This window comes from Psammomys obesus, unplaced genomic scaffold, assembly GCF_907164565.1.
Source record: "Psammomys obesus unplaced genomic scaffold, mPsaObe1.curated_primary_1811, whole genome shotgun sequence".
Classification (NCBI taxonomy): Eukaryota; Metazoa; Chordata; class Mammalia; order Rodentia; family Muridae; genus Psammomys; species Psammomys obesus.
In genome coordinates this window covers 23708856-23720044 of record NW_026585504.1, presented here as the reverse complement: position 1 = coordinate 23720044, position 11189 = coordinate 23708856, and the positions used below count along the sequence as shown (strand labels likewise).

General features: G+C 35.7%; 1 protein-coding gene across 1 annotated transcript; it reads left to right on the top strand.

Moving 5' to 3' along the window:
• The first annotated feature begins 5689 nt into the window (after window positions 1–5689).
• On the top strand, window positions 5690–9573 carry LOC129674506 (olfactory receptor 4F21-like). Its single transcript, XM_055604511.1, has 2 exons — window positions 5690–6582; window positions 9531–9573. The coding sequence occupies exons 1-2, from the start codon at window positions 5690–5692 to the stop codon at window positions 9571–9573; spliced, it is 936 nt and encodes a 311-aa protein (XP_055460486.1).
• Window positions 9574–11189: the final 1616 nt, after the last annotated feature.

Here is an 11189-nt window from a genome sequence, read left to right as displayed (position 1 = left end):
GTGTTCTCAGGGCTGATTATTTGGCACTGGACAAACCATTGATATGCTCTTCCTTAGAAAGATCACCTCTCCCACTTTCAGCTCTCCTCAGTTGCCAGTGTTCTTTCTTGAAGCTTGAGTCCCCATGAGCTTTTCACGTTGCCATGTCCACTGGTATCATCCTTGTTTAGCTCACATTTGAGCAGTCATGTTGGTGAAACTTTATGGTTTTCAGAGAATCAGGGATTTTGATGTAAAACTATATCTTTTAATAATGTCTGAATTCTCATCATTTGTTGTGGCTTGTATTGATGTATATTAAAAAACTGGTTAAAAATTGACACTGTATCTATAGTTCTTTAATTCTGTATCAGTTCTTTTTTTATCATGTGTTTATGTTTTGATTTAGTTTGAAGTACTACATTTATGACCACCGTTTAACACACACACTTTTTTTAATTTTTTTACATTAATTACAGTTTATTTATTTTGTATCCCAGATGTAGATATCTCCCTCGTTCCCTCCCAACCACACCCTCCCTCCCTCATCTACCTGCCCCTCTCTCAGTCCATTTATATGGGAGGTCCTCCTCCCCTTTCATCTGACCCTAGTTTATCATGCCTCATCAGGATTGGCCTCAATGTCCTTCTCTGTTGCCTAGCAAGGCAGCTCTTCCCTTAGCGGGGGGTGGGGGGGCAGGGGAAGGGGAGAGAGAGGAGGATCAAAGAGCCCATCACTGAGCTCATGTCAGAGACAGTCCCTGTTCCCCTTACTAGGGTAACCTCTTGGATGCTAGGCTGGCATGTGCTACATCTGAGCAGGGGTTTAGGTTATATCCATGCATGATCCTTGGTTGGAGAATCGGTCTCAGAAAAGACCCCTGGGCCCAGATACATTTGGTCCTTGTGGCATTTCTGTCCTTTCCATATCTTACTAACCCCCCCTTCTTTCTGAACTCAGCCCAAGGTTTGGTTATGAGTCTCAGTATCTGCTTTGATACACTGCTAGGTAGAGTCTTTCAGAGGCTCTCTATGGTATGCTCCTGTCCTGTTCCTTGTTTTCTCCTACTTCCAATGTCTTTCTTGGTGAGGGTTGATCATCTTACCCCGGGACCTCCTTCTTGTTTAGCGTCTTTAAGTTTACAGATTTTAGTATGTTTATCCTATCTTATAGGTCTAGTATCCACTTATAAGTGAATACTTATACTGTGTGTGTCTTTCTGCTTCTGGGATACCTCACTCAGGGTGGTCTTTTCTAGTTCCCACCATTAGCCTGCAGATTTCATGATTTCCTTGTTTTTAATTGCTGAGTAGTATTTGATTGTGTAAATGTACCACAATTTCTGTATCCCACATTAGGAGAGAATGTGGAAGGGAGCTACAGCTGGGATACAAAGTGAATAACTGTAATTAATTTAAAAAATAAAATTAAAAAAAGAGAGAGCCAATCAATATATTTTTCAGGAAAAAAAGTTTTGTTCTTTGAGCCAAAGGGATATGATACACTGAAAACCAATGTTTCTAAAGAAACAGATTCACTTTAAATTTAGAGTTTTTATTGTCTGCTTATACAGGAATGGACCATGTTTCATTAGAGGATTACAGTTAATACCTTTTCTTATGATGGGAGTCAAAGCAAACCACCAAAGAAGCCTAGATAAAATTTGGAAGGATTGTGAAAACCCACATATGTGTACATATTAAATGAACAGCTAGGAGTACAACATATTACTTGTCTTCTATTTATTTCTATGTAGTTTTCTTAATATTGGACATGAATATAAATTAATAGATACCAAACAGATATTTTAAATGATTCTAATAATTCCAATGGTACAATGTACTCCAAATCTCAAAGTTAAGAAAATATTATCATAGTCACATAGTGACTCCTCATCAAATAGAACTGTTAACTTGCCAATAACCAATTCTCTTAGGAATACAATATATATGAGAGTCATTGTTGCTATAGAAAACCAATAATGATGTTAAGTATTGAACCTTATTCCCAGTTATCTTAATTGGCTGTATTCCTGCTGTGTCTGTGTGAGTTCAGCTGTAATGGTGAGTGACAAATTAGAAAAATAATAAATCTTCCTGTGTTCCTCATTCCTTGGAGATTCTGAGGGCAGGGTCTTTGCCTATGTGAGTAGGTAGAGCACCATTCTCTAACCTTCTACTTTCTGATCATACCACCCGCACCTAATTCTGTGTTTTTGTTCTTCAAGACGTACATTTTTTTTTCATATTTATGTTTTAACTTCAGCTCATTCAAGTTGATTTTTCACCTTTTTTTTTTTTATTCACAGCTGAAACCTAGTTGAGAGAAATGAAAATATTCTTCAAAGCAGTACTCTTTTAAGGTAGTATGTGTATTATATAGACTCTACTTTCTGCTCTCTCTCTCTAAAGAATGATATCATAAAAAGAAAAAAAAACAATGTCTGTATCTTGACTATATAATAGCAATTCAATTATTCTTTCTGATCTGAAAAGCTATAAGATAGTTTATATTACCAAATTTTGATGTTTAATAAAACTTCTCTAGTACTTATGCCATAATGGTATATTGTAATAGATATTGGTAATTATATATACATATATGTATATAAATTTCATATATATAAACCTTTTATTTAACATGAACACATTTTTAATTTGAAAAATATTTAGGATAGAACAACTCATATGATAAGAATAAATAGAAATAGTTAGTTAATACTAATCACCAAAATCTGGCCTTATGGTTTAGTGGGTAAAGGGACTGATCACAGATTAAGTTTTCAGATTTGTATGTGATTTAAAATGTGTTTTTTGAAAAGTAGCCAATTTGTACCTATTTCTTTATATTTTGATAGAATCATCACGGCTAAATAGAACAAGTCCGCATGTCACATTCTAAAACATTGCACAGTAGTATTCTGTTTTCTGTCCAACCACTCCTTTATTTCTCCAAATTCCCTGCTTTTTGCTTCGTGTTCGTCCATCACATATGCACCACATTCCAGGAATGACGCAGTTCATCCACTGATTAGTCCTCTGGGAACTGATAGTTTCATAAGCATGAACTTGCTTTATTCCATTATTATACTTTGATTTCCCATTTTAAACAGGATTTCAAATGTATCAGAAAATATTTTAATAGAACGTATATACTGCCTATGCTCTTTTTAAGTCTTTTCCTGTATAATACAAAATATTATGACTTACATCTCCTTAAATTCTCTTCTTGCATATAATAGTTCTTTTTATTTTTATTTTGGAGGTATTGTAATAATTTAGCAGTTTATTACTGATTTTTTTTTGTTTTTGCAGTTAGCATTTCCTGAATTAGGTTTTTGTCTACTTTATAACATACTGTTAGTATATAGGTCTAACAGGCTTTTTTGTTTGTTTGTTTGTTTGTTTGTTTGTTTTTACTCTTTTAGCTTCAATATTTGATTTATAATCAGAAGTTGACAATTTAAAAATGCCATCCTAATCATGTTGAATAAATGATTCCTTTTTGTTATTTTTATAAATCTATAAATCAGTTTAAAATTAGCAATTCATGTGCTATACTCATTTCCTATAAGAACGGTGTTAAAATCATCTGAAATATTCTGCTGTTTTATCGAACTTTTAAAAATACGCTGCAGAGCTTCAAAAAGTTTCTTCAAAAATATGCACAAGAACTAAGTTAGAAAATTACACTGACAGCCTGTTCTTCAGATAGACAGCCTCACAAACATCCTGTTGATTGAGTTACACATAAGAAAGAAAGGAGACAACAGTATCACTCACTGTGAACCAGATAAAGAAACTTGAGAAGTAGAAACAAAAATTGGCAGTGGTAATCTAGAGAAAAGAACTGATGTCGTGCTGTGACCTGAGGTGTCAGGGTGGGTTGGGACCCCTTGGGACCCTCCCCTTCTCTGAGAAGAAGGAGAGGGTGGAATGGATTAGGAGGACATGAAAGCTGGACTGGGATGAGAGGAGGGAGGGGATTGTGTTCAGGCTCTAAAGTGATTTAATAAATAAACAAATTACTAAGAAAAAAACAACTATTTCAAAGCAAATATATGAAACGCATAGCAACATTTTAGAAAAAGTCTGATTCTGATATAAAATAAAGGTTAGTTCATTTATAATTAACACCCTTGTACTCATATTCTGAAGAAGTAGAGTTTCTGCTAACGAAAAATGAAAAGGCACATAGCTGACAGGTGTCAGAAAGCCAAAGATAAGAGCATAAAGAAATACGACTATGTATGAGAACACGAAATTCTGTATTAATGCAAAGAAAAGAAAGATTAATATGATTATTACATAGAATATTAAGAGTTATAAGTATTTTCTCTAAAAACAATAAAAAAATGTAAAGTATCCCAGGAGATTGAATAAAGTTGGCAAATCCCTCCAAAAGAAAGGTTCGAGAAAGGGGATTACTCAGTGCACAGCATTCCAGAGGCTCACTTATTTAGGTGCTTTTTTACTTGCTTTGCATTTTGATACAAGGACCTCTGAAGCCAATGCTGACTCAAACTCACTATCAATTCCAGATTTACCTTGCATTGATGATCCTTTGCCGTTGCCCACTCCCAAGTGCTACCACACCCAGCATCTAAAAATAAATAAATAAATAAATGAAATAATTCACTATGTCAGTAGTTTAAGGAAAATAAGAACTGAAAACAACTGAATAAAATTTATTCAATTGATTATGTTTGAAGAAGATCCATAGCATAAAAGGTCTGCCCTTGAAGAACACAGTGTGATAATTAGGAACATAGATTACCACATCCTTTAGTTATACAGGCAAGTCTTACATCTGACATTTTATTCCTCTAAAACTGAGTATCTCCATATGTAAATGGATCTATTAAAACAGCACTGAGAGTTGTGTGAAATTTAAGTGAGATAATGTGCTGAATAAAGTCCTTTGTAGAATAATTGTTTAAAAGTTATATAAGTATTACTATTTATTATCATATTTTACTTAAAGAAGTATACTGTATCTTTGTAGGAAATAAACCATTCCATGCCTGTATTAGTCTAAGTGAATGTTCAAATGTTGTGAATGACCTTAATCTTTTTACCTGACCTTCTCAATAACTTGTCCAAACAAAACCAAAACACATGCCAGGTCCATTGGACTAAATGTTCAGTTTGTCAAGAAAATAATGATGTCTACAAATAAGTAAGAAATAAAGCTACAAACAATTTGCAATTTACTGCAAAAGCAGTAATGTAAAAATGCCAATGAGAGGAGCCATGAGAAGCATGAAGAAATCTTTAAGAGTCAACGCAGCGCAAAACAAAGCAAAATACCTGGCTCTGACTGAAACAAGGGAAATACCCCATTTTCATCCACTTAATATGCTAGCAACTTTCTTTTCTCTACATATTTATTAATTTGATGTAATTATATGAAGCCAATTTGTAGCTCAGGAGTCCTGAACCCGCGATTCTCTTGCCTCAGCAACACGCATACTACAACTGAAGTAATGGGCTGCTTTATAATGCCAGTTCCCATCTCTTCTTATGTGCTCTCCTGATCACTGTATCTTTCTTTCTAATTCTTATTCATGAATCAGTGACTCTAATAAATGCAGCCAACAGAATAAAGAATTGTAATCAATGGATATATTCTCTACCACCACTGATGACAACTTTGTCATTTTTTTTTCTATCTACAGGTGTATTGAAATCCTTTCCCCAGTTCCAGTCAATGGATAAGCTAAATGACACTGTAGTTCTGGAGTTTGTGTTGGTGGGACTTTCCGGTTCTTGGAAAACTACAGTTTTTCTCATAACTGCCTTCTTTTTGCTCTACGTAGGCATCATTCTGGGAAATCTTTTCATTATCTTTTTGGTAATTATTGACTCCCATTTACAGTCTCCTATATACTTCCTTTTGGCCAACCTGTCCCTCCTTGATGTAGGACTTTCCTCTACCACAATGCCCAAGATGATCTCAGATTTATTGAAAGACAAAAGAGTAATTTCTTTCCACAGTTGCATGACTCAGATCTGTTTCATCCACATCATGGGAGGAGTGGAAATGGTGTTGCTCATAGCCATGGCATTTGACAGGTACACAGCCATCTGTAAGCCTCTCCGCTACTTGAACATCATGAGCCCTAGAATATGCATTTCATTTGTGGTTGCTGGCTGGGTCACTGGAGTGGTCCATGCCCTCTCACAGTTCTCTTTTGTCATAAACCTGCCTTTTTGTGGTCCCAATAAAGTAGACAGCTTTTACTGTGACTTCCCTCGAATCATACAACTCGCATGCACAGATGGAGACAAGCTTGAGTTTGTTGTTGCTGCCAACAGTGGCTTCATGAGTATGGGGACCTTCTTCCTGCTCCTCCTCTCCTATGTGTTCATTTTGGTCACAGTTTGGAAAAGGTCTTCAGGGGACTTGTCAAAGGCACTTGTCACTCTGTCAGCTCACATCACTGTGGTGGTTCTTTTTTTCACTCCATGCATGTTTCTCTACGTGTGGCCTTTCCCAAGTTCATCAGTCGACAAATACCTGTTTATCGCTGACTTTGCTATCACACCTGCCCTGAATCCTGTCATCTATACATTAAGGAACAAAGATATAAGGATAGCAATTCTAAGATTATGCAAAAGGGGTAATTCTGGCCAATTTTGCTAACTTCATCATATGTTGGATCTCTGAAAGTATAAATCTAGCTGTATATTGGAAGGTTCCACTAAGCCACATGCTACTTCATTTCATCAATTTCACATGTCAACTACCTCACAACCTTTATCAATTTCCACAAACTATTAATTCTGTTCCCTTGAGAAATTAGAATATAGCAATATGTGAATATCTTATTCAGAGGAAGCTTCAGAGTCATCATTTGGAAGTGACTCATCAACAGTTTCTAGTGGCTATGCCTAATGATGAATATAAAGATACTGTAAAATCAAATCATTTCAATTGTAAAATAAGGTGTACTGAATGGTTTCTCATTTTGAACACTCACATTATTTTCCTGCCATGTCCAATCTGTCTCCTAGAAAACTTTCTGTGTGTACTTTAGAGTATGTAGAAAAGCAGTCAAGTAGATGTGATATACTACACTAAAGTAAGATAACCAAGTAAAATGAAAGCCGTCATCTAAAGCCTCTGTAACTCAAACAACTACAAGTTAAGTTTTTCCATTTTAATCATGGGCTTGGAAAAGTCTATTATCCCCAAAACCTCCAATTCTTTACTTTGTATGAGTCCCTATAAACTATCAACTGATGGCAGTCTTTCATTCATAAGCACTCGACAGCAAATAAATGTCCAGCATAGTATTCTAAGTACCAGAGTTAGATCCCATATAAATGCAAATCATCTGACTTTTACTAGGTCGTGAATTAGCATTTGAGTTTGAAGTTAAAGTTCTAGATACAGGCCAAAATAAAATCTTCTAGATTCTTTAAACAAATACTATGATCCACAGAATACAAGCATGTACAAGAAAAAGGAAGGCATATTTGAGAAAAAGGCACTGAGATGGATCTTCATAATTGAAAGGATAAAAATGTTATCAATACCACAGACAATACAACAGGAGCTTCAGGAGGGGTTTTTATCTTAATGGGTATGATGCAGGGCATTCTTTTTTTTTAAACTATTATTGAAATAGTTTTTTTATACAATATTTTCTGATTATATTTTATCTTCCTTCTACTCCTCCCAGTTCATCTCCACCTCCCCTTCCATCCAGATCTGCCCCCTTTCTGTTCCTCATTAGAAAACAAACAAAATAATATAAAATAAAAATATGCAAATCAAATAGGAGAAAACAAACAAAAAAGATCCAAGGAGGAGTCATAAGATTTCTGAAGAGGGAGATGGAAAGAGGCAGTCTGAACCACTAAACATGAGTCATCTTTAATATGTGATCTATGCTTTGTGCCTACAGCCTGTAATTGCCAAATCTGGAGCTATATTTCTTCATTTTTAGGTTTCAAACATACCATCTGCCAGCGTGGCTATGATTGAAACATTGCTGTTCTGAACCAAACTCCCAACAGAAAAAAAAAAAAAAAATAGAAACATGCCTGTGTTAAAGACTCTATAAGACTTTGGGCTTCAGAGATGATACTATGGTTAAGAAAAAAATCTGGGCCCAGGGATCTTTTCTGAGACTGGTCACCCAACCAAGGACCATACATGGAGATAACCTAGAACAGATGTAGCCCATGGCAGCTCAGTGTCCAACTGGGTTCCCAAGTAATGGGTACAGGGACTGTCTCTGACATGAACTCAGTGGCTGACTCTTTGATCACCTCCCCTGATGGGGAGCAGCCTTACCAGGCCACAGAGGAAGATAATGAAGCCAGTCCTGATGAGACCTGATAGGCTAGCATCAGAGCGAAGAGGAGTTCCCTCCTCCCCTCTCAGTGGACATGGAGAAGGGCATGGGAGGAGATGAGGGAGGAAGGATGGTTTGGGAGGGAGGGGTCTACAGCTGGGATACAAAGTGAATAAACTGTAATTAATATCAAAAATAAAAATGTAATTAATAAAGGAGCATATGATGTGACTGTGAAAATCCAAACCAAAGCTGTGATGGCATAACCCCTTACATCTTTTCAGATATTTGTTACAAAAAATGATAAATATCATTTATGGCAAAACTATGGAGAAATAATTTCCTAACTTGCTGATAGGAATACAAACTTGTAAGAACGAATGTAGAAAATAATATGGAAGTTTCTCCAGCATTACAATAAGAACTACTCGTACTGGGGAAATGGCAAAACAGAAAGTGTTTGCTACATGTGAGTGAAGACCAGATTCTCAAATCCACATATGATCCAGGAGGGGCACGGCATGAAGGAAGCAGAGACAGTGAATCCCCAGAGCAAGCAGTCTAGTCAGACTCCCCAAAATGGTAAGGTCAAGTTCAGCAAGAGACCTGACTTAAGGTCCAAGAGAGAAAGTGATTAAAAAAACAGACCATGTCAAATTTATGCCTACACCGTGGTACTCACAGAAAAATGTGCACTTACATACACACACCTGTGCCCATACATATGAAAACATACTTACAACACGCACAGCATAGATACGGACACACAAAAACTAAAATTATTATATGACTGAGAAGTAAGTTATCTGTTAAATAGACTTTAAAAAAAATGAAATATGCATTAACAGATTTGCAGGTTCATATTTATTAAGATAATATTCACAAGTTGTACCATGGAATAATCCTTTCAGTTGGTAAAGGTCTGGAGATCTCAGATTTTTTGAAAGGGAAAAAAGTAATTTCTTTCCACAGTTGCATGACTCGGATCTGTTTCATCCTGCTCCTCCTCTCCTATATGTTCATTTTGGTCACAGTCTAGAAAGGGTCTTAATGGGACTTGTCAAAGGCACTGTCACTCTGTCAGCTCACATCACTGTGGTGGTTCTTTTTTTTTACACCGTGCATGTTTCCCCACTTCATCAATTGACAAATACCTGTTTATTGTTGACTTTGCTGTCACCCCTGCCCTGTATTCTGTCATCTACACATTAAGGAACAAAGACACGAAGGAAGCCATAAAAAAAAAAAAAAGCCTAGCAAGCAGAGATGTTTCATCAGAAATTTCTGACTAGATCTGTCATCAGAATTTGGTATGACTATAGAAATCTGTATTTTTCTACTCATTGGACATCTTTAGTAAATGTTGTCCAGGCCAAACTCAACTTTAAATCTACCTCACTGAAAAAATATGCTACTTTTGCAGACTGCTTACTAGCAGATTTTTACAACTGTGGGAAACAGGAAACTTATCACAGTGTGAGATATTATAAAAGATAGTAGCACTGTTCAAGAATCACATCGTATCTTTTATATCATAGTCATTTTGACTTAAGAAATACCATGATGTTCCTTCTGTTTCCCATGTGATTTACCTTTTCAGTTATTTTGGCAAATGAAACACCCAACAGTTAGATACGCAGAAGTAGTAGCTTAGTTACTTATCTCAAAGCCCCTCCAAAGAAAACTCAACACACAATCTGATTACAAGTAATTTGTTTAGAAACTGAGTTTTAGAGGCATAAATAATAAAACAAAGATGAGAACAAAGAAGTGCAATATTATTCTGGTAATATACATTACTGGGTTTCAAGCACAAGGCAGTAAGGAGAATGGAATTCTACCATTAATGGGAAAACATTATGGAGATTGCTCAGTGGTTTTTTAAACAAGGGGACCAAATGATAATTCAGAAGATCTGTTGTTTGCTGTGTGTGTGTGTTTGTGTGATCAATATATCTACACACGCTTCTTGCATTTCTATTCACAATAGCTAAGACACTTACAACCCTAAGTATCTGTCAAGCAAAGAGTGAAGACATAAAATGTGATCATATGAAAAAATGGAACATTACTAAGTCATAAAAGTAACGACAACCTCTCACTTGTGTAAAAGTAAATAAAACTGGAGATTGTATGCAGAATATAGCAACTATAGGGAAACAAATCTCACATAATTTGATGCATATGTGAAACATTTTATAGTTGATCTCAGAGAAACTGAAGGCAAAATGGTGGCGACTAAAGGCTGAGGTGAATGTTGGTTGAAGGAGGAGATAGCAAAGTCACATTTGAACAGAATAATAAGTTTCAATTTGCTTTTTCACACTGGGGCTCTACAGAGAAAAAGTATGTACTTTATATTTCAGAAATCCAGAAGCAAAGACCATGAACAATTTACCAAAAAATAAACCATAAATATTTGAAGAGAGAAGCATGTTTGATATAAATATACATTTACTAAAGTTCATATGTTACCCCATGAATATTTATAGTTTCTGATTCTTTATGTGTTGCATAAAATTTCAAGGGAAACATCAAGGAAATTCTTGTCTCCAAATTGGAATGTTGTTCAAATACTAAATCTGATTTGAAGAAGTTTAACGTGGTGGATGAGAGAGTTTACTAGGGGTAATATAAGCAGAGTTGAACAGTTGCTATCCATCTGCATTCAAAGAAATCACCCATGCCTACTGATGTCGTGTTTTATAGAGCTGTATAATTATGCAACACAAACCAGAGACCAAAACAAACACGGAGCAACTATGGGTTAGGAGCACACTATCTTTCCTTTTATTAAAAAATCTGAATTCTTAGCTGACATTCACAATATCATGGTAAGAGAGGCCTTGCTGCCCTCTAAGCTGGTACATAGAATCAATGCAAAGAACTGGAAAAATATAGTAG